Here is a 21,451-nt window from a genome sequence, read left to right on the forward strand (position 1 = left end):
GCACGGGACCAATCGCAGGAGTGTTTTGGCAAAGTATGGGAGACGACTGGGGGCCAACTCACTTTGACATCATAGATACAGGCATCTTTGTGCGCTGTTGCAAGCAAGGCTGACGCTTCTCCGTTGCTGTTTGTGTCGGAACGGTACCAACCTTTATGCAATGCATTAAGGCCGCCTGAAGGATGCACCTCCCTGAAGGACTACTTGTGAAAGTCGATCACTAACAGATCTCAACGGCACAAAGTGTCGACGTCGGTGCGCTTGACATCATACCCCCGCGATACGCATGCCAAGCAATGCCACCACAACCAGGCGAAAGGTCAAGCCGAACTAAGGCTAGCTTCCCGCCTGATTATCGTCCGTTCACGCCCTACACGACGAGCTGCAACACATCTGAGATCGCCTGCTGCCGATGGTGCCGCTCTATAGGACTAAGAAGGCATATGCAGCGCTGGTCAAGAAGATGCAGCTGATCGCGTGGGGACTTGTACATATGTGTGGGGATGCCATTTGTTATGCCAACGCCTTGCAACCTGCAAGATGCTAGGGTCTTCGAACGAGCCAACACTGCTACAGGTTCATGCCATCCCGAGGCTCGCTCTGGAAAACCCGAAGTCTCACATCAACAGCCCCTGATACGAGAGATATCACAATACACCGCACGTTCTCTCACCGACTCTAGGCCTGTTGTCGTTGGTGTCGAATCCTTCGTTACCTCTCGTCTTCACTTCAGTTTCGAGCCTTAAAAAAGGCTTGACTCACCATAAAAAAAGGCTTGAGCGCCACCAGCGGCCGCCACCGCACATCCACCGCAAACATCCCCGTCAAGCCCCGGGTTTCCCAGCGCACTGCACTGCATGTATGTGCCTCGGTACTTCTATAAGCATACCGCAAGTAAGCGACAATAACAGCAGACTGGCCAGTTCGCCAACCTAACGTGCAAATTTCACGAATTCACAACCTGAGAACGGCCCACTAACGTCCAACTGGTGTATTGGCTATTTTCATTGGTCTTCATTTTCATTACGCTGACGCTGGGTATGGTGTGTATTTGATGGTCTTTGCTCTGCAACAACAAGCATTGCATTAGCGGAGAGCAACTCCTCTCTATATGGATCGCCTAGAAAATGTCTTCATTTCTCCTCCGCGTCCACAAAGACATCCACTTCGCTCGTTCCCGTGTCTGTTCGCTGCAGGGGGCTCCTGGGCTGCATAGCCGGGTTGGACATATTGAGGCTCGACACCTTGTTCGTTGTATCATGCACCTCATCGTCAAAATCGAGAAGGTTGCCTCCTGCTGCCGCTTTGGCGTTTCCAGTCGGCGCTTGCGTGACCGTGGATTGGTGAACCGGTTGTGTCTGTTGAGGGTCAGATGTTGGGTGAAGCAGGTTGTGCTGCTCGGTCGCGCCCTTGTTATGAGACTGAGCATCAACCTTAGGCTCAGGAGGAGCGGTGCTCGCGGGCCGAGAATCGAAATCAATGAGGTTCGATGTCGCCTGGTGGGCTGCAGAGGTTCCCGTTGAAGTTGTGCTCTCCTTTCCTGAAGTCGTCTCGTTGGGAGCCTTGACCGACCCTTGACCGGCACCCGATCCCGGAAGAATAGGTGCGATGGCCAGAATCTGCTCTGTGCATTTCTTCGGATCCGATGTATCGCTGTGTCTTGGTCAGCCACTGCCTTCCACAACCTCCAGCACACTTACAACTCGGCATTGATGATCCATTCCAGGTCCTCGCTACCCCCTTCAGATTCTCCAGATCCAGGACGAACGGGTCGAAATAGCTTCGGAGCCCACTGCTCGCCCTTTTCTTCCCGCTGACGCGCCTCCTCTCGTTGCCGGTCTTCGATTTTGGCTTTTTCATCCGTGGCTTTGACGTGGTCCTTGACATGCACAGCTTTCACGGTGGGTAGCCACAGTCTTTGTGACTCGCGCTCGCTTTGCTCTTCGATTGGCCGTGTTAGAGGAGGCGTATGCTTGGCATGCGTTGCATCAAAAAGCGGTTTCTTCTGTCCTGTAGTCAAGTCTTTGATGAACATTTCACCGGTCCATAGACCGGACAGCTCATAGAGTTGCTCGCCAGTCTGTTCGTTCTTTATAATGCCTCCAATGGCGTTGTATGTACCCGCCACCCAACCTTTGGTCTTGAACTCGAGATCGGCTGAAAGTCCGGTTGCGGGACACCGTACGTAGGAGTGGTCGCCGAGCTCGTACTTCATTTTGCCGAACAAGATACCACGGGCGTACATGTTCGGTTGCGTGATGATGCTGCTCTTGTCAATTAAAGCTCACGCACACCATGACAGACCTTACTATCTTTCATTCTGCCGGTTGAGGAATGTGAGGTATGAGATACCCTCCATCAGACTGGCGGCAGAGTTGCCGAGAAATTTGCTTCGAGGCCGCAGCGTGCCATCCACCCTGATGTGGTGCTCGGGTGCCATAAAGAAGTAGGACGACTTGGGAGGGTGGTGGGACGTCTGCTCGGAAATGTAGTAGCCCTTCGTTCCATCCTTGTACTCCCACCAGCAGGTGAAGGTCTCTCCGAGAATAGGATTCAGCGGCTTTTTCACCCCACTTCACCGTCATGTTAGCAAGTAAGGTCTTTGGAGGGGTTGTTGACTCACGGAGGCTTGATGTGCCAGCCGCTTAGATAAAACTTGATAACCGACACAAATCGCTGGACCGGGTCATCGATTTCTGGCATAGGCAGCAGGGTTTCGGGATGTGCCATGAAACTGCGGCTTGTCAGCTGTCGAGACCACTTCCGTTCCTTGAACCGTCACACACTTGGTTATCCGCTCGAGCATGGATCTTTCTTCCAGAATGAATGTCGGCAGCGTGATCCGCGACAGATCCGCGCCGGGTCGTAGTTGGGCGATAATATGAGAGAGCACTTCACGACATCAGCTACCAACGCCTATGCCAGGATTGCGGGGTAGTTACCATTGTTCTGCTCCGGTTCAACGACCGTCTCTTCTTGATCGGCATCGCGTGTCTCTTCAGTCGATGACCTATTACCTGTAATGTTATTGAGCATATGGCTGTGCCTGTGCGAGGTTTTCCTCACTTTTCAAAGACTCGCTCCGTGGGCGCAGGGCGGAACCGAGATGGTGTCTCATCTTGGAATATGGCAACCCCTCATAGAAGACCGCCAACGGGGAGCAGCAGGCGATGCCGGTGAGAGTATAGCAGGCTAGGCGTTGACGCTTGCGTGGTACGCTGCGATTAGGATGCAGGAAAAGGGCGGATGTCGTGGAGGAATCAGGCAGCGGAGCTGTGGGGAGGCAGCTGTCGGAGATTTAGGACCCAGTCGTGCCGAGCGTCCATTCAGTATTCATACACCAGTTATGATCAGACTGGCGTTTGCTGGGGAGGAGTAGGTATCACAAGGCGCGGCTGAGAAGATGAGAAACGGGAGGATGTCAGCTGTCGTCGAAGGAGAGTTGGACGAAATGGAGAAACGCAGATCTCACGGGCGAGCCAACTCAGACAAGGGCGGTCCGCAGTCTGGTGGTCCCCGAGCTTGTGCTTCCTTCTGGGCAGTCTTTCATGCTCCCAATTCCATCATGGCCTGCATAATAGTCAGTGCCCAAGCAGTGCCCATGTTCTCGTCGCGCATCTATGACTGGACAGAGCCTGCGGATGAAGCTGGGATGACGTCAATTTGGCGGGGCTTCTCTGCCAATTTTGGGCGTTGATGAAAGTCGTTCTTCGCGTAGGAAGCGACAAGGTACTTCGTATATCCAGTCTCTCACGTTCGTTTCATGCTACTGCGAATACAGCTGGAAAGAGATATCGTCTATGCGGACGTGACCGATCTTTGGGCCTCAACACGTCGCGTCGCGCTAACAGTGCCCTGTCCGCTAAACATATGCCCGATCCGCTGAAGTCTCTCATGGTCACCAGCGGTAGTATCCCGCAAGCCTACCAGCAACCCATCGTATGTGAAGTCGCTCGTCATTGGCGATCCATCTCACGAGGCCTCGATACCATGGCACATCCTGGGCTCACTGCTGCTTCTTCGCTGCCCAATAGGTATATACATTTGCATTCTTCCCGTGTGATTTTCTATCACGAACTCTTTCATGAATAGCAGCCGTCGATGCGGCGAACGCCAGCTCTGATGCCTGATCCTGTTCAAACGCCTGAGTCGCAATGCTGTAGATCTAGTCTAAGTTTAGCTGTGCCTTATGCATAACTCCTTGCTGATACGCAAGGTTCACACCCCGAACTCCCGTGTCGCCTCTATTCCGTAACCGTGGCCGATATTGGGCGGTCACCTCCGGTGATCTTCTTCACGAACGCCGATGAGGGCTTGTAAAGCATGACATGGAAATGTTCTATGACTGTTAGTCATTGTCGGTGGTTACTTTCGAGGTGGCTGCAATATCCTACCGAGTGCGTGTATACTCTTCAAGGAGGACCAATTCTTGAACCAAATGAGCTGGTCCCTGGCTATGCCGTCTTCTCCGCAAAACGTCCTGACCACGAATTCTTCGATCTCCTGTCTAGCCTTGGATGTCAGATCGTCGGTAGCAGGGTCGTCCTCTAGATTGAACTTCGTCCAGACCACGAGATGCACAATATCCGGATCAACTCCGTACGGCCAGTCGTTGTACAGAATCTTGTAGTCGGCGGGATTCGAGAAGGGTGGATCTGCCGAAGGAGTGGCGCTTGCCCAATGCAGGCGGTGCTGTTGCACAAACGCCATGACTGAGCCGTGTTGCTTCTTGAGATCGTGCATAAACTTGAGGTAGCGTCGCAAAGCTGTTGGAGACCGCTGGAATAGATCGATACGGTTGATGTTGATTAAAGCCTTGGCCTCGTCCCAAGTCGTCTGTACGTAGTCTCCATCGTACGACGATAAGACCCGCTTGCTCTTCTCTGGCAGCCCTTGAAGAAATGTCGGGCACTCCTCAGTCCATCGCTCGCGCGGCACGTTGAAGTTCCAGTATTTGGCTGACAGCTCCTCCGCAGGCATAGGCGAGCTCTCGCGTGTCGAATGCACGGAATGAGGCATAGCTCTATGTGAAAGAAAGCGAAATCTGCGGCCGGTCGCGATCTGGGACCTGGTTGGAAGAAAGATCAGCAGGCGCGACACCAGCAATCCCGTTTTTAATGGAACCTGCCATAACATGGCAGCGGTGAAGACGCGAGCAAACAAAGCCCCGGTACAAGAGGTCGGCGCTGAGCAAGCTGAGCGGACGAGGCTGAGATTCAGCCTTGGCACCTGAATGCCATCATTCCATCCGGCGGCAGGATCGCTTGACTTAGTGGCAAGCCACTGATGCTGCTATTGCGACGCAAATAAATAATTGCTGGGTACGAGTACGTAGGCAAACAGTATGGAATCAACCAGATCACACCCAAGAGGCTATGCTTGTGAGCGGAATTGAGATCCGAATATAATGCCTATGTCCTGGCCCATGAATTGACGAGCCCGATGGCTTCTTTCTCACGGTACCTGTGGCACGCAACGCAACGCCTTGATCGTGTAAGAAAATGAGGAGTCTCAGCTATCTTCCAACAACTCGATAGAGTAAACCTCCAAGCCGCATCTTTCCGGCATGTGACCTATCTACGGGGATCGATATTGATATTGTCATCTCTTGACTTTCCGTGAATGCTGCTTCGTAGAAGAAGCTTGCCTCATCAGTTTACAGCATCGTAATTCCCATACTCAAACCTCACACCTCTGCTTCTTGCTCTCAACCAATGATGTAGAAACGTGCTTCCTGACTACCGATGTGCTTGCGGCCCCAGAACAAATCGGGATGGAGGACTCGGACGTGCTCAATGACGCCAGCAAGACCACGCGGGGCAAGTGTACCAGAGTATGGGCAAACCAGACAAGCCCCTTCCACGATTCGGGGAAGTAGCTTGAGAACGCGCTCCTTACCGCCACCCTTCGGAACTAAAGCGACAGCTTGGGTCCTAGGATCTGGGTGGGTATGGAGCTTTGCAAAAATAACCTTGAGACGTCTGGAGTAGACAAAGGGCGATTCGAAGCGTTTCTTGGAGACAATTGATCTGACGCCATTCTTAAGCCCTTCCGGATGAAACGTGGGAAGCAAGCGAGCGGTATGGTACTGTGTGGCGATCTCGACAAGCCTAGTCATCGAGTTGGGCGAAGAGACGAGCTCTTGCAGCATTGCACGTGCGGCAGACTCAATGGACGTCGCATCTTGCGCAAAACGTTTGGCTGCAGCACTCGACTCGATCGTCAAGGTCTGGTCTCTGGGATAGACGTCCGTACACTCATGGGGCATCAGCAACGCGATTCGATCGAGAGCCTTTGGAGGGTAGAGCACCTCACCAACGCGAGACCAGGGCAAGAAGCTCTGACTCCAGTACTTGAGCAGCTCGAGGTTGAGAGCCTGGCCCATTCCATCAGCTTTACATTCCTTGAGAATCTTTTCGGCAGCGGCAACAATTTGGTGGCGGAGCTTGCGACGAAGAACAGCAAGATTAGAATCTTTGTTTTTCAGCTGCTTGATTTGATCGAAATACTTTGCCTTGGCTTTGGCCGTCAGATAGTCAACGCCAAGTCGATCTCGAACGATGTAGTCGGCCACAGGCAGCCAGATGAAGAGTGGAATCTGCCCGTTGGGTGCATGAACTGAACGGTTGAAACCAGTGCGGGGGCTTGCGATATGGGGCAAGACATCTTTGACGTATTCAATGACTCGACCTTGCTCTTTGTTTGGATCGATCGTCCACTTGCCGAGGCAGCCTTGGCACAACAGTAGTCCGATGATCTTGGTCTTGCGATCACTGCTACGGAGCATCTCGAGGCAGATGTCGCAACGCACACCAGCATGGAAGTGACCGAGGATTTCTCGGCGGTAGGACAGGTAGTGCTCGTAGGGTCCGCCGAGTGCGAGGTTTCGGACGCGATACTTCGAGCCGCGGTCGGGGTCGGACGACTTGATGAGTGGGAAAGAGCTAGAGCGATGGAGGTGGTCGAAGGACTGAATCGTATTGGTCTCGTTAGCTGTGCTTGAGCAGTTGTCAAGCCATTGAATGCCCATTCTTCTCAGACTAGTGCTGTCGCCGATGCGGTTATTGGGCAAAACACCGATGGATACAACGTTCTTTTGTCTTCGCTCGATGGGCCCGATGGTGACTAAGTGGTCTTAATGCCGTCAGAAACATCCTCAGCAAATGTATGTGCTTGTGGTCGATCTGGGGATGGCGATCCTACGCTCGCGGAGAAGACACCTCTCGTTGGAGCCAGCTCGGTTTACGCAGAGGGTATGGGACTTACCGTCAACGATCCGAGTTTTGTTATCACCTCGGTCGTAGAAATAGCGCTTCGCCAGCTCTGTCTGCTTCTCGTTCTGGAAGGCTTCAGGAGTACAGAAGAGGGCTGGTGGGAGCACACCATACTATCAACACGTCAGCTTCCATGTGGCATGTGACTCGAGCCTGACGGCATCGAGTGGATCAGAGATGTGCTATTTACCCAGATCAAGTTGGCTTCTTTGTGCGTCAGGAACAGAGCAATGCTAGGAATAGCTCGCTCGATCTGGAACAACCAGATCGGCTCGAGTTCGAGGAGAATCTGAGAGAGAATGACAGCGGGAAACTGCTCGAGGAATGGCCCATTGCTGTGATCGAAGTGCAGGCCGGAAGCAGGAGGAACTCCAGGCTTGTCGATGCAGCGACGGGGACCAGCCAAGAACGTATTGTTGATGGCATTCATGAAGTTCTTGATGATGTCTTTGCGTTCAGCAACTGCAATTGTTAGCAAGTCACGAGGATCATGTAGGGTGGAATCACTTGCGGGCGACATCAGCCTCGGTCGCAACAATGAGGGATCCCATTCTTGCCGGCGAGCCAAGCCCGAAAATTTGAGTCTTTCTCGTGTCGGTATGATGCAGTCGTCAGCAGGCTGATCTACAAGATTCTCAAGAAGTTTTTGAAAAGTAGCACATTTGGTGTTGCAGAGGAGAATCTATGACCACCGAGCTTGCGTGTGAAAAGTGATAGCTGCGTTATTCGGTGAATCGAGTCGCTGGTGTGTATTCAGCGCAGTAGGCTGAATAGGCACGTGCGCTTCACGACCAGCATTAATTCGATGCACTGCCTTGACGAAGTGACTGGCGACGTGCGACCCGTTGTCTCGGTTCCAAGGTGTTTGATCGTGGACCTACATGATGTGTACGGAGGCACAGATGAGGAAGGACAAGTGGAGATCGTACCGAATTCGTGGTAAACGTTTCAGCTCGACGTCGTGCTGACCCGGCAGAAAGGAGCAGAACTGCAGAGGTTGTGACCGTGAACCTAGTCTGAATGTTGACCACAACTGGGTTGCCGGGAGAACCTCAGCGTGTGTAGCGAGGACGACAGTGCAGTCACCTGAACTCGATGGTTTGCAGCCACGACGCTCAATCGCGCAGCCTTGGGGGTTCATCACATTAGTAGGTCAGAACACGCTGCGCTTCGACACCATCCATCGCAACAACTTTGACATTCGCATTGGCAAAATCGCTTTTGACCTCATTCCACGCTGACGGGTCCACACAGCGCTGAGCATCTTCGATCACCGAGACATTAAAGCCGGACTTCGCTGCGTCAAGAGCGGTATACTTAACGCAATAATCACCAGCAACTCCTACCACCAAGACGTCGGTCACTCCTCGATCTTTGAGTATTTTCGCAAGATCGTCACTCACCCCGCCGGTGCCAGATGTGAGGTTTCCGAAGGAGTCCGCGAAGGCAGAATACATTTCGACACGGGGGTCCATGCCCTTCTTGAGGAACAGGTCGACCTTATCAGTGAGGAGACCATCAACAATATCAGCCCCTTTGGTGCCTTGAACACAATGTACAGGCCACAAACGCTGCTTCATGGTCTCTTCGGGTTTGTTGGCGACCAGGTTGGCCATGTCAATGAAGGACTCGAATGGCTTGTTATTCGGAGCTTCATGGTTATCAGAAAAGGACACATGGTCTTTCGGGTGGTAGTCCTGGGTGGCAACCTTGATCTCAAAAAGGGGTGATTCGAGTAGCTTGTTGATCAGGGGAATGGTGTCTCTTGCTCCGGTCACAGCCAGAGAGCCATCCTGGTGTCATGAACATCACCTCAGCTGATTCGCCTACATGAACTTACCGGAGGGCAGAAGTCGTTCTGCATGTCGACCACTATGAGACCAGTCTTTGAGGAAGCCATTCTCAGGTGAGGGTCGAAATGAGCAAAGGATGTGTCGGAGCCCAGCCGCTGAATCAGTCCAATGTGCGAGCGAAGATGATGAGTATGAGTTGAGATTACAGCCTTAACCAGGATAGCACATTCAATGTCTTGTTGGTTGAGGAGTACAGTTCAGATACATCACAGAGAGATACTACAAACTATCTACAAAGCGGAGAAGCTATCGTGTGAAGTTAGAACAGGCACAGTATTCAGGCTACGTTAGTCTATATCCGGACTGGCGTGGAAGTAAGTGCCAAGCCATCCTGGGGGTCATGAACTAAGCCGCTCTCCAACACTTGACAACCCAGACACCACTGCCAACAATCGCGTCGCCTCTCAAACTCGAGTCAACTTAGTTGCAGTAGCGTCGGTCAGATCATACAGTGCTCCGCGGCTATCTCAGCCGGGTCTGGAGGCAGGAGAAGGTGGTGGTGAAGCGGACGAGCCACCCGCTCAAGTGGCGCAACACTCTCCGAAGGCATCTTGTCCGATAAACCACGATCCAGCGATTGAAGTTCTTACGAGCAAGACTACGACATTCAGTACGACCGAGCGTCAGCTATCCAGAACTTGTGAACATGTCCAAAGCCACAGTGGTAAGTTGCCACTTGCTCGCCGAGCAAGCTGCAGCCTGCGCAACCCCAGCAGCTTCAGTCTGTCGCTCATCGCTAATGACTGTTCAATAGGGCGACGTCTACGCGAAAGTCATCAAGGATGTTGTAGAGAATTCGCGAATTGATTTTGAAGAGGGTGGTGTTGAGGCATCGGCGCTGGAGCTGTTGCAATCGGTGAGCACCCATCTCTTATCATCCCAGATCTCAGACACATCTTGGAATCGGCGAGGGTAGTGGCGACGAAATTTGTTCCTGTGGCCCTGCTACAAACAATCGAATCGAGCGAGGAAGAACGCAGGAAATAATCGCCGTTGAAGAGCAGCGCAGTGACCCTGTGAAAGAGTGGCCTGAGCAACGGCCTCCGTCAGTGAGGGTTGGGTTGGCGGACGCGGCGCAGGGGCGGGGTCGGGAGTTCTTTAGGAGCCAGAAGGGCGGGCGCATGTGCAGGCTTTGACTCATGCTCTTATACCCAGATTGGCTGCCTAGACTCGTTCCACCCCCGGCGCCTATCCGCATCGGGTACGCCTGACGCGCCACCCAAGTGGCTTAGGGTCGTGAGCACGTGACAAGAAATGGTATTGGAATTGGTATAGAATTTGCTAACATTGTCAATAGGAGTGGCAGAAGAAACTCTCTAGCTTAGGCGTTGTTGCATTGCCTTGGGACCCGGCACCACCAAAGGAAGAAAAGGCCAACAACGTCAAACAAGAACCGTCACGGTCGATGCCCAGCAATGGCAACCTCTCCAACCAGCCTCCACCACAAACAACCCTCAACACTCTCCCACCCATCAAGTCCGAACCGCCGACACAGTATCCACCGCAAATGCCACCTCAGATGCCACAACAGCAGTACTCCAACATGCCGATACCTCCTAACCGGTCTATGAGCGAAGCTCAGCAACGAGCAGCTCAACTTCTCCAGAATCGATTTGGTGATCAGGCTAGTCAGCAAGTCGCCAGCCTCAACGGCACCCAAATTCCCCCACAACATCAAAACTCACCGTACATCAAGGAGGAGCAAGGATCAGTCCCGCGATACAATCAGCAACCCAACGCTCCCCTGAAAACCGACCAGACTGACGGTGCTGGCGATACTCTAGACACATGGCAAGCAGAGTATGCGCGACGCAAGGCAATGATCGCTCAGAACAGAGAGCATACCGACAGCTTCATCCGTGATCATGTCATGGCTTCTCAGCAGCAGCTTGAGGGCGGCGGTCTACTGCTCCCTTTAAACGAACAGCCTTCGGTCGAATCCCAAACCAAGCGGAACCTGAAGAAGGTACGTGATGGTGACTCTACTGCCGATACCTCCCTCTCTCGCGCTCAGGGTGATATGGCCGCCGATGATGAGAACGACGAAGATGCCATCAACTCCGATCTTGATGACCCCAATGAGGTTGAGCTGAATCCCGATGGCGAAGAAGAGGCCAGCAAGGTGATGCTCTGTACCTACGATAAAGTGCAGCGGGTCAAGAACAAGTGGAAGTGCACCCTGAAGGACGGCATCCTCCGTCTTGAAGGGGCAGAGTAAGTTGTTCCGCAACTCCAGATACCAAAAAGCTGACGATGGTAGATATGTCTTCCACAAGGGCCAGGGCGAATTCGAGTGGTAGTCCACGCATGCATTGATCTACTGATACGGCGCTATTGCCTCAGAGCTTACGGTGAAAGCAAGCAAAGCATGCTGCTGGCGAAACCAGAATGCACAGTGCTACGTTATGTTCAAGCGAGCAGTCGAGCAAGGAGAAGTGGCGGCTGCATGCTGCTGCGGAAAGCAGAGTCTACTTGACGGCTGAGCACGACCTTCTGCTGATTGTAGCAGCCAAATGATTGGGGTATGGACAAGAGCTAATGTTGCTTCTGGGGATGCTTTTCGGCTGCGACAGACGGATCGACCGTGGCATGGTAACGAGACCAAGCCTTTTAGTGACTAGGTATGCCACATAACGAAATCATGTAACAACGCCATCGTTCCGTATGTAGTAATAAGTAAAATCGTACTGCGAATGTGATCAGCAGGCAGAAGGCACTGTGTGCGGGCGACGCAACGTTTGTGGGCGTGTGTGGCTGTCAGGTCAACCCACGAATCTTGTCTTGTGACGTAACTGCGTAAACGCTGCATCACACTTGGTTTGCGTGGCCATTGGAACTTTTGCTCCTGCTTCTTCCACCACGGAAATCGTGTCTTCTTCTCTCGTACACAGTAACTCGTCTTGATACCAACAAGACTTTCAGTTCCTGCATCCACACCTTTCACCACCTCGTCAACCTTTCTCTATCGTCGACTATCGAACTCCGCCATCATGACGCTGTACTACAGTCTGGTAAGCTATCCTCCATCGGACCCCCCGAAGCCCCTCCATTGCCCGAGCTCTTTTGCAGTCCATCTCTGACCACCTAATAGGTATTCGTCCTTCTCATGGCCGAGATGGCCCTCTTCATGGGGCTCATCATTCCCATGCCCTTCACTGTGAAGCGAAAGATGTTCAACTTCATCTCCGAGTCCCCCATTGTGGCCAAATTACAATACGGCATGAAAATCACCTTCATATTTATCTTGATCCTCTTTGTCGACAGCGTCAACCGCGTCTACCGTGTGCAAGTTGAGATGTCTGCGCTCATGAAGGATTCCACTGGTGCTGGGTAAAGACCTACCCCACTTCCCGCATGGCCAGAGCCAAAATGTATGATGCAGCTGCTAACGCGTGACTTTCCCACAGACGTGCTGCCGCTGTCGGTTCCGAGCGCATGGAGGTGCAAGCCCGCAAATTCTACAGCCAGCGCAATATGTACCTGACGGGCTTCACCCTCTTCCTGTCCCTCATCCTCAACCGTACCTACATGATGATCCTTGACGTCCTGCGTCTGGAGGAGAAGGTCAAGATGTACGAGGGCGACTCGGCCGCCGACCCATCCAAGAAGGATACCCAGAAGCTTGACGAGGGCTACCGTGCCGATGCCATTGGACAGCTGAAGAAGGACTTGCAGAAGAAGGACAAGGAGCTCGAGGGTATGAAGAAGCAGGCCGATGGGCTCCGTAGAGAGTACGACGAGCTGAGTGTCAAGTACAACAATCTGAACCCCGGCGACGGCAACAAGAAAGGGAACTAGGGACTCGATATACGGAAGTTGAGAAATGGTGTGCTTAGGATGGAAGGCGGGAAGCGGTCCGTAAGCGAGGCGACAGACTCGAGATACGGGGACTTTGTGCGGCACAGTCAAGAGCTGCGAAGGTTGAGGACTCTGCAGCAGTTGAGTCGGTCGGTGTCCGCTTGACGATCGGCAAGCAAACGAGTAAGCTACAACGAGAACAGATGTTGCGTGACGGGATACATCTGCAGGCGACATGGCTAGACGTGTAGGTCGGGGCCACATAGGCAGGCAGGGGTTTGGCAGAATGCCATACGGCTTTTTACTGGCTTCATCGAATCGGCAACTTCAAACGCGATCAGAATTATCTTATTAGACGGGTAGGCGTCAAAATGCAACACAGCGATTTCACGAACCCCTTTTCACAAAAGTTCATTTGGGAAAATACACTGGCAATAGCAAGGCATATAGGCCTGGACTTTTCATTCGTTTCTCGTAATGGTGATGATATCTAGTGTGCGGATACCCATAACTCAGCTTAAGCGTAGTTCCCCTCAGCGAGAACATGAGAATGTGTCTTTCTCGCAACATGCGCTGAACCCAATGAGCATTACTGGATGCCATCGGCTGGAAGATGGACGGATGAAGGCCTTCTTGGTATTTGGGACTTTGTGTGTATGTATGGCTCTTTCGATTTGGTGATATGCTAGCGTCGAGGATGCAGCAGGATGGTACATGCGTCAACACAGGTCGAGTGGGTTTGTGGCAGCACTACTGAGATGTGAAGCTGTGTCTCGAGAGGGATGAGGAGAGTGGCGGGGAATGTCGAGAAGGTGCAGTAAATGCGACCTGTGGACGATTGTTGCACCATCCAGCTGCATTCCGCGGAGACAACACAGCTGTCGCTTCCACCCTGTGGCGTCCTCTAGCCCTCCGCCTGCCCCTCATAGGCGTTACTCTTGTGCTTTGGCTCGAAGCGGAAATCCCGGTGCGCGGGGCCCAAGAACATCTCACTGATCTTGATCCAATCCTTGTAGTTATCACTGCTCATGAGCGTCTCCAACTCATCGCGGCCGCGGTACCTCGGCGGGCGATCCTGGATATTGGGCGGCAGATACTCGAGCAATCCCACAGGCACGTAGCGGCAGGCGAAGCTCAGCCACTCGAGCAGGAAGCGGCGGGTCTGGCCGACGCCGATCTCGTCGGAGCCCCAGGCCTCGAGGCCGTAGCGGCAGAACTGCTCGATGTAGCGTAGCCGCTCGGTCGACGACTTGTCCAGGTACTGGTTGGAGGCGATCTCCTCGAAGAGCCAGGGCTTGATGAGGGCGCCGCGCGCGGACATGACGGCGTCGACGTGCGCGTGCTGCAGATGGGCTTGGTAGTGCTCGTGGCTGTATACGTCGCCGTTGCCGATAAAGTGAACTTTGCCGGCGCGGGCGGGCGACGTGTTGGGCAGGTCGCGGGCGTCGGGCTCATGAGCCGTGTCGACCAGGGCGTCGCGCTTGGCGTTGAGGTCCTTGATGAGGGAGGCCGTCTCGGAGATGTAGTCCCAGTCTGCACAGCGTGTGTAGCGTTGCTGTCGGCTGCGGCCGTGGAGTGTGATGGCGGCCACACCGCATGGGTCACCGCGATTGGGTCCCCCACCAAGGACCAGGCGGTCGACGAGGCGATGGGCAGTTGGCGATTTATCCTTGGTGCCCATGCGAATTTTGACCGTGATGGGTGTCTCGCCTGAGACGTAATTCATCCCACGCAGCATTTTCTCGAGCTTGTGGTGGCTATCCATGAGAGCACTACCGGCGCCTTCACGGTAAACGAGGTCAATGGGACAGCCAACGTTCAGATCGACGCACCGGAGCCCTCGCGGCAAGAGGGTGGTTAGAATCTCGGTCGCTTTGCATGCCAGCCATGGCTTATTGGCGGCGATCTGGGCACCGAAGTGCAGGTCGCGGGACTGGTCGTAGCCGTAATCGTAGACGATGTTGGAATGAGAGGTGAAAGTGGGAGGCTGGATCTCGGATTCATGGGCTTTGAGGAGCGCCCATTCTGACTTCTGCCCCTGTAGTAGGGGCATCGACATGGCCATCTCCGAGTAGGTAAAGGTAGCACCCAGAGAATTGCAGAGCCGGCGGAAAGGCAGGTTGCCTTGCGTAGTGAGCGGAGCTAGAACCGGGGTATCAGGACCGAAGTAGAGACGGCGTTTTTCCGAGGGCCGCAGAGGCGGTTCGACATAAGCGGCAGCGTCATCCTGTTTGGCCTCTTTAGCGTCGCCTTCAGGCTCGGGTGAAGATGAGTTTCGCAGCGGTGCTCTTGAGGCTGATCCGTTGGACTTATGATCGTCCATCAGAGATGCCACGTATTCGAGATACTTATCTGACCTTGGAGTGGGAAAGTTCTTCTTGGTCAGACTGATACGCTCGGAAGCAGAGAGAGCATTGGCGACACCAGTCTCATTGTCCTCGCCTATTGCTTTGTCGAGGGACTCGTCTTTGGTATCTTGTTCGCTGAGTAGTACGAGCTCCTTGCGGCCGTCTGCATGCTCGACTTCCTTGGAGTGGGAGCCAACGAAGCGGCATTTCCACCCTACTGGACAGGACTGCTTCACCTCAAACACAGGACAGACACCGGTGAATGTGGCCAGATCCTCGCGCTTGTGCTTAAGATATTTCCTGATATCGTGCTCGTACCGACATTTGTCCCCGAAAGAGCATTGCTTTGGTGAAAACTCGTTGTAGCGAGTCCTGCTTGAGCAGAGCTGAATCTCATCTCTGGAGCTGCCAAACTTCCTCGCCTTATTCTGACCTTGATTCTTCTCCCGGCGCTTGTGCTTAGAGTTATTACTCGTGGGTTGTCGGTCCTGATGGTGGAAAGCCTCGGCGGCATCATCATCACCCGGCTCCTGTAATTGAATCTCTGATGCATGGTCTTGGCGGTGGTCCGAAGGAATCAAATATTCTGCTTTGATGGGCGCAGTGCCTTTTCGGCGCTTGCTTTCAGCATTGCTCTCGTCCTCGGGGATTTCAGCCTTCCGCTTGACCGAGGTAGCGGTGCTGTCCAGATTCGACTGATTGATAGGCGGCTCAGATGTCGTGCCGTTAGCACCCAATGAACCGTCGTCGGCCATGGTTCACCAATCCGCACGCTTCAAGGTTGGTCAGTATTGTCTCAGACGTAACGTTGAGTCTCAAGGGCGGTGGCGCCAATTCGTCGAGGCGTTTTTGGGGCGATGAGCTCAGATTTACCTCACACAATTATGCTCTCGTGCGAAACGAGGTGGTCTAGCCTCGCATGAATCAATCCACTCTGTCGGGACGTCCGGACAGCCTTACTTGGGAGGAGGTCGTGCGCCACCTTGCTAGATCCGGGTTCCTTTGTGGTCGAGCCAATTGATTTGTTGTTCGTCAGCAGAGGCGTTCATGAAGCGGGTGGAAAAATTCCACGATGTGCAGTGTTTGACAATTGCCTTGGCGAGACCCACTTGCCACGAGGTCCACGGGAGGCGTAACACGAGCATGCAGCAAGGATGCACCGCAGATGGTTGCAGATCAGGAACTACCACCGAAACATGTGCGTTCAGGATGTTTTTTTCTCAACAGCAATATTCGGCATTTTGGAGCCAAGACTGCGCCAACAGTATATGCAATCCGGATACACTTCAAGGGTCGTGCTGAGTTACTGGTGCCGGCAGGATAGCCGATGTAGCTCTAGGAATCTCCCGGTGCCAAGGGCAAACTACGGGTGATGGCGGCGTAGATGGAGACGGCCATGTCAAATCACGAACGGTGTCAGCAGGACAAAATGGTGGTTCTCTGCAAACTACAGTGTGTTCAATTTGGGGCCGCGTCAGAGGTTTTGCATGACTAACAAGAACTCATCACTGAGCAAGAAAACAGCTGCACTGATCCTCGCGAGGCGACGTAGGTCAAGCTAAAACGTGCAGGCGAGAACAGCCGGATGTCGACCGGCAATGCATGTCGCGGGCGACAGGTAGAGAAAAAGATGCAGGTACGATCTCGACACTGTTCAAGTGGGTGGAATATAGCATCTCCACAATGTCGCGGCCGGGGTGGCGATGTGCAATATCCCAGATTCGAGATTGAATCTATGATTGTCCTTCGAGGCACGAATGTAAAGCCTCGCAAAACCTCGGGTCGGCTGACGCTCGGCAGAGGGCCTCAGAACGGAAGGCTCAAGCATTAAGCTTTGACGCACTTGGGCGTGTCAGCGGTCGTTTGTCGTTGGACCTGCCATAAGGAGACCCCGAAGTATGTCAATTCGCTGCTCCCTCGGTCGGTGTAGGTCCATGCCGTCAGCTGCTGTGATTGACAGCTGAGTTTTAGGGGGCAAGTGTCCCAACGCAGCAACAGGACGGGTCAAACAGCCAGCGGCTGCTCAAAGAAGCGCAGGCCGCGAATGTCACATGGACCGTAGGCGACACAGCCTGAGACAAGGCTGGAGACTGGCCAGTTTCCAGAAGGAAACAGGAGGAGCCCCTCAGGTACCTGTGAGAGGGGTTGGGCGGATCCGAGCCATCCCACGAGCTGGGTCAACCGCTAAGGAACCGCCCCATCCAACTCCAGGTGTAGGTTTGCGCAATGCACGGCAAACTGCAACCACTGGCCGAAGGAACAACGACATGAACGATAGAGAAAACTAAACGTTACGGAAGATGATACCGACGGCTTGATAGTCCTCAGTGCTGCAAGCGACCGGATAGTATGGCAGCTTCCGGCATCGTCATCATCATCATCACCTCACAGCGCTGAATGATTAGGCAGTTGATCATCGTGCTTAAGGGACATATTTCGGCTACGGAGGTCCTCAGCCCCCAGTCAGGTGCTGGCTCAGCGACCAAGGATGCCGCCTTCTGCCCGACAGCCGCCAAGTAGGCGCGACTCACCGCACCGGAACTGAGTTTCCTTCGATCGAAGTGACGATGGTGTTGGCACCGACAGGCGGCTCTCGGACCTGGTGTGTGTGTGTGTGGCGGAAGGGCAACGGTGGTTCAAGTAATCTCGTCCTCGATTCGCACTTTGTCGGCCTCATTTGCCTCGGTGGAGGTGATGTGCTACGGCAGCGCGGCAGTCTACTGCTCTTGAGGAAAGAAGCCGGTCTTGTTCTCGTAGTTCTAAAGTCTCGAGGGAACAGGGCCCTTGGTGGTGGGCTCGGTGTGCTCCACCGGCAATGCGACCTGCAAGTGGGCTGGCAACCATGCCGGAAGAGGTGTTGGGGCATGTGGGAAGGAGGCCACTCAGCTGCGCTTCAGGCGATGGGTTGGCCCTCATGATTTCCGCTTGTCCCCTTCAGCCTGAACGATGCTCGTCATATTATGCCTCTCGACTGCTGCTCGGCAGCCTGCACTCATTCTCGAGACTGTATGTTCTACGCCGATATACATACCTGACATAATTCGACATAACACCTCATCCATTCTTTTTATTGCTTCGGCCTCGACTCCAGTATTCTCGTTACGCTCTCCAACTAAAGATCCGCTGGCGCCCATCATCCTCCATACCGACCTGACTGCCTACGCCCCTCGACGCCCTATCACGTCACCCGGATCGTAGTCCACCTCACCGCATTAGACGCTCTCGCCCCCCACTCTGCCTTCCTTTCCACTCTTATGTTTGAGTACGCAGACAGCCCTCCGTCGCTTCGTCACTCGCCAACTCCGAGTGACTTGTCGCAGGGCCCTTCGCGAGATTCCACTCCCATCACCCCCATCTGCGCCACCCTTCCAACCAGAAAGGACTCGGCCACTCCGTGGTACAAGAAACCCATCGACATAGGCCGAACTACCACTCGTCTCTGTGTCGAAACTCCCGTCCTCGAGCCCGATTTTGACGACAACTCCTTCCCACAATTTGGCGCATCGCCACCAGAACATTCTATGGCTGGCGCTGCTGGCCCAATAAACATCTCAGCACGACACACTTCCACCTCACCCCGCGGCAATCAACCTTCGACTCTGACATCTGCTCTGCAGAAAAGTGCGAGCGACAACAAGCTGACCTTTGATGGCATGAGCATGGACCAAGCACGTGCGACTCCACAATTCAATCAAAACCCGATGACCGACAACTACGGCGCCGAGAGTGGCGCACGGCCCATCTCGGTCAAGGGCCGTCCCAGTGACAAGATACGACGAGAGAGCCTGGCTCAGAGTTTGGGCACCGGCATGAGTTGGGGAGGCGTTTCAGTCAACAGCTGGATCCGGGACGAGTAAGTCGATGATGTCGAGTCAGTAAAGAGATCGAGGAAGTACTAACTACTCTACAGTATGATGATGGCTGGAACATCACCATTCGCCTTTCAATCTCCCTCGTACCATTCGTCTTCGTACCTTCCTAAACTTGAGGCCAACTTCATGAAAGATTTCTCCTGCTGCGGTCTTACCCTGCCGACTCTCCATGATTTACTCCAGCATTATGAGGAAGCGCACGCGCAGAAAGACCCCGTAGGCATGGATTCAGCACAGCCCACTGTGCCAGATACTCGCGCTGCACTTGCAGCAAATACTGCCAACCAGGTGCAGCAGGAAGCACAGCAGAGGAGCATGCAAGGCTCAGCATTCAACACTGCTGTGCAGCCCATGGGTCAGCAAATGCCCCAACGAAGTGGACTATCCAACACACTGCAAACTGTCCCGGATATGGACACCGTCGAGGATATGGAGATGGATATGGACGATGGCAATGAAACTACTCCTCCGCCCAACCTGTACACCCGGAGTTCTGCGACCACTTCACCACAGACACAATTTGCCACCATGCAGCAGCCCCAGATCCCCCAGCTCAACACCACCATGATGCAAGGGCACCAACAGTACCGCCAGTCAGCTCCGAATACTCCAGTGGCCACTAGCAGAGGACCAGCATTCAATAATGCGCCATTGTCAGCAAACCCGATGCAGCAATTTCAAGACCTTCAGAACCCTTACCGGCACACTCCTGACTCATCAGCCCCGGGAACACCGGGAGAGCTGGATGAGAGCTTGATGGCTGGAATGGATGACATGTCAATGCAGAATCCTCTTTTTGGCAATGATGCATTTGGCAACAACTTCGGCTACGGCATGAATAATGACATGATCGATCTTTGTATCGATGAACCCGCCAAGAGATTGTTCCAGCAGAACCATCGGCCCGGACAACAAGCAAACGGCAACGGCGCGCACTCTCGTCTCGGCAGCGGGCAGTATGGTCCGAATAGCGATATTGCCAGAACGATCCGCGAACGACAAGTCGCTGCTGGTCTTCCGGACACAACCACCAACATGCTTCCCCACGAAGAACCCAAGCCCTTCCGCTGTCCCGTCATTGGATGCGAAAAAGCCTACAAGAACCAAAATGGGCTCAAATATCACAAATCGGTATGTCTAGATAACACTCCCCCCTGTGACCACTATCCGCTGACATGTCATAGCACGGCCACAATAATCAGAGACTGCACGAGAACGGTGATGGCACATTCTCGATCGTCAATCCGGACACGCAGGCACCATATCCCGGGACCCAGGGTATGGAAAAGGAGAAGCCATACAAGTGCGATGTCTGTCAGAAGCGGTACAAGAACCTCAACGGCCTCAAGTATCACAAGACTCATTCACCTCCCTGCAATCCAGAGTTGCAGGTCAACGTCAATCGATCGCCCTCGATGGGCATGTCTGGTGGAATGACGACAAATCAAGGGATGGGCAGCTTAGGAGCTGGGCTCCAACCGGATCACCAAATGATGTGATGGCATTCCCTGACGACTTGAGACGGCCAACTTACCTCACGACCAACATGAACAGCCCACGAAAGGCAGGTTTTTGTCAAATTTTACTCACGACATTGTTTTTTCGCCTCCCCGTTCTCGGACTGGCAGTTCACCCACCCATAATTCCTGGCCAAGAGCAGAGCACCACTTGGAAAGTGATAGAGGAGTTCGATCTAGAATGGGGGCATATCGGGCGTTTTGCATTCAGCTGGGAGTTTTTCACCAAAAAAGTTGATTGAATTGAGATCAAAAGCGGGCGGGGTTAGACAATAGATGGCACAGTCGTGGATTCACTGAGATGGCCCAAAACGGAGTTGCACCGGATAGAGAGACGGCTGGGCTCCACGACAGAGAAGACCACAATACCCCCATTGCCCTCTGAAGAATGATTGCGCCAACAAGAAGCGCGGATAGATTGCGTCGCGGCAAAGCAGCGGCCGAGGAATTGAGCAACAGGAGGGAAAACGAGCACTGAAAACCGATGCTCAAAACACCAGCCACGCGCGGATTCTCTGTTGATACCTTCTGATAGTATTCGACAAATGCGAAAGATCATTGTTCAAGTTTGTCCTAGAGCACTAGCCGACGAGCGAGGCTCGCATGTGCAGCCGATATCTGATACATGGATAAGAATAATATGGGCATGTTTCACATGAGCCAGGGGTTGACTGGTCTGGCGAGGCGCAGCGATGTGGTGCTGGTGGCTTCACGGGGAGTCCACATTTCGAGCCTATTGACTGGCACGCGTAAACCCGACTCCCTGCGAACAAAGAGAGGCCCATAAAC

The 21,451-nt window shown here is 53.6% G+C and overlaps 8 protein-coding genes across 8 annotated transcripts; 3 read left to right on the forward strand and 5 right to left on the reverse strand.

The window, feature by feature from the left end:
* Positions 1 to 1,133: 1,133 nt before the first annotated feature.
* On the reverse strand, positions 1,134 to 3,118 carry HMPREF1541_07173 (uncharacterized protein; the record flags this gene model as incomplete). Its single annotated transcript, XM_008721498.1, has 7 exons — positions 1,134 to 1,653; positions 1,701 to 2,264; positions 2,310 to 2,573; positions 2,624 to 2,734; positions 2,787 to 2,892; positions 2,943 to 3,017; positions 3,067 to 3,118. The coding sequence occupies 7 exons, from the start codon at positions 3,116 to 3,118 to the stop codon at positions 1,134 to 1,136; spliced, it is 1,692 nt and encodes a 563-aa protein (XP_008719720.1).
* A 1,126-nt stretch (positions 3,119 to 4,244) lies between these two features.
* HMPREF1541_07174 (uncharacterized protein) lies at positions 4,245 to 5,019 on the reverse strand (the record flags this gene model as incomplete). Its single annotated transcript, XM_008721499.1, has 2 exons — positions 4,245 to 4,339; positions 4,395 to 5,019. 2 exons carry the CDS (start codon positions 5,017 to 5,019, stop codon positions 4,245 to 4,247), a joined length of 720 nt encoding a protein of 239 aa, XP_008719721.1.
* A 688-nt stretch (positions 5,020 to 5,707) lies between these two features.
* On the reverse strand, positions 5,708 to 7,704 carry HMPREF1541_07175 (uncharacterized protein; the record flags this gene model as incomplete). The annotated part of the gene is made up of 3 exons (XM_008721500.1): positions 5,708 to 7,125; positions 7,267 to 7,387; positions 7,465 to 7,704. 3 exons carry the CDS (start codon positions 7,702 to 7,704, stop codon positions 5,708 to 5,710), a joined length of 1,779 nt encoding a protein of 592 aa, XP_008719722.1.
* A 715-nt stretch (positions 7,705 to 8,419) lies between these two features.
* On the reverse strand, positions 8,420 to 9,174 carry HMPREF1541_07176 (uncharacterized protein; the record flags this gene model as incomplete). The annotated part of the gene is made up of 2 exons (XM_008721501.1): positions 8,420 to 9,067; positions 9,115 to 9,174. The coding sequence occupies 2 exons, from the start codon at positions 9,172 to 9,174 to the stop codon at positions 8,420 to 8,422; spliced, it is 708 nt and encodes a 235-aa protein (XP_008719723.1).
* A 599-nt stretch (positions 9,175 to 9,773) lies between these two features.
* Positions 9,774 to 11,427, forward strand: HMPREF1541_07177 (uncharacterized protein; the record flags this gene model as incomplete). Its single annotated transcript, XM_008721502.1, has 4 exons — positions 9,774 to 9,791; positions 9,882 to 9,983; positions 10,425 to 11,341; positions 11,388 to 11,427. The coding sequence occupies 4 exons, from the start codon at positions 9,774 to 9,776 to the stop codon at positions 11,425 to 11,427; spliced, it is 1,077 nt and encodes a 358-aa protein (XP_008719724.1).
* A 690-nt stretch (positions 11,428 to 12,117) lies between these two features.
* HMPREF1541_07178 (uncharacterized protein) lies at positions 12,118 to 12,925 on the forward strand (the record flags this gene model as incomplete). Its single annotated transcript, XM_008721503.1, has 3 exons — positions 12,118 to 12,138; positions 12,219 to 12,457; positions 12,535 to 12,925. The coding sequence occupies 3 exons, from the start codon at positions 12,118 to 12,120 to the stop codon at positions 12,923 to 12,925; spliced, it is 651 nt and encodes a 216-aa protein (XP_008719725.1).
* Positions 12,926 to 13,829: 904 nt separating this feature from the next.
* On the reverse strand, positions 13,830 to 16,028 carry HMPREF1541_07179 (uncharacterized protein; the record flags this gene model as incomplete). Its single annotated transcript, XM_008721504.1, has 1 exon — positions 13,830 to 16,028. The coding sequence occupies one exon, from the start codon at positions 16,026 to 16,028 to the stop codon at positions 13,830 to 13,832; it is 2,199 nt and encodes a 732-aa protein (XP_008719726.1).
* Positions 16,029 to 18,527: 2,499 nt separating this feature from the next.
* Positions 18,528 to 20,644, forward strand: HMPREF1541_07180 (uncharacterized protein; the record flags this gene model as incomplete). The annotated part of the gene is made up of 3 exons (XM_008721505.1): positions 18,528 to 19,126; positions 19,184 to 20,276; positions 20,330 to 20,644. The coding sequence occupies 3 exons, from the start codon at positions 18,528 to 18,530 to the stop codon at positions 20,642 to 20,644; spliced, it is 2,007 nt and encodes a 668-aa protein (XP_008719727.1).
* Between the last annotated feature and the right edge of the window lie 807 nt (positions 20,645 to 21,451).

The sequence above is a fragment of the Cyphellophora europaea genome (assembly GCF_000365145.1).
Source record: "Cyphellophora europaea CBS 101466 unplaced genomic scaffold supercont1.7, whole genome shotgun sequence".
NCBI lineage: Eukaryota > Fungi > Ascomycota > Eurotiomycetes > Chaetothyriales > Cyphellophoraceae > Cyphellophora > Cyphellophora europaea.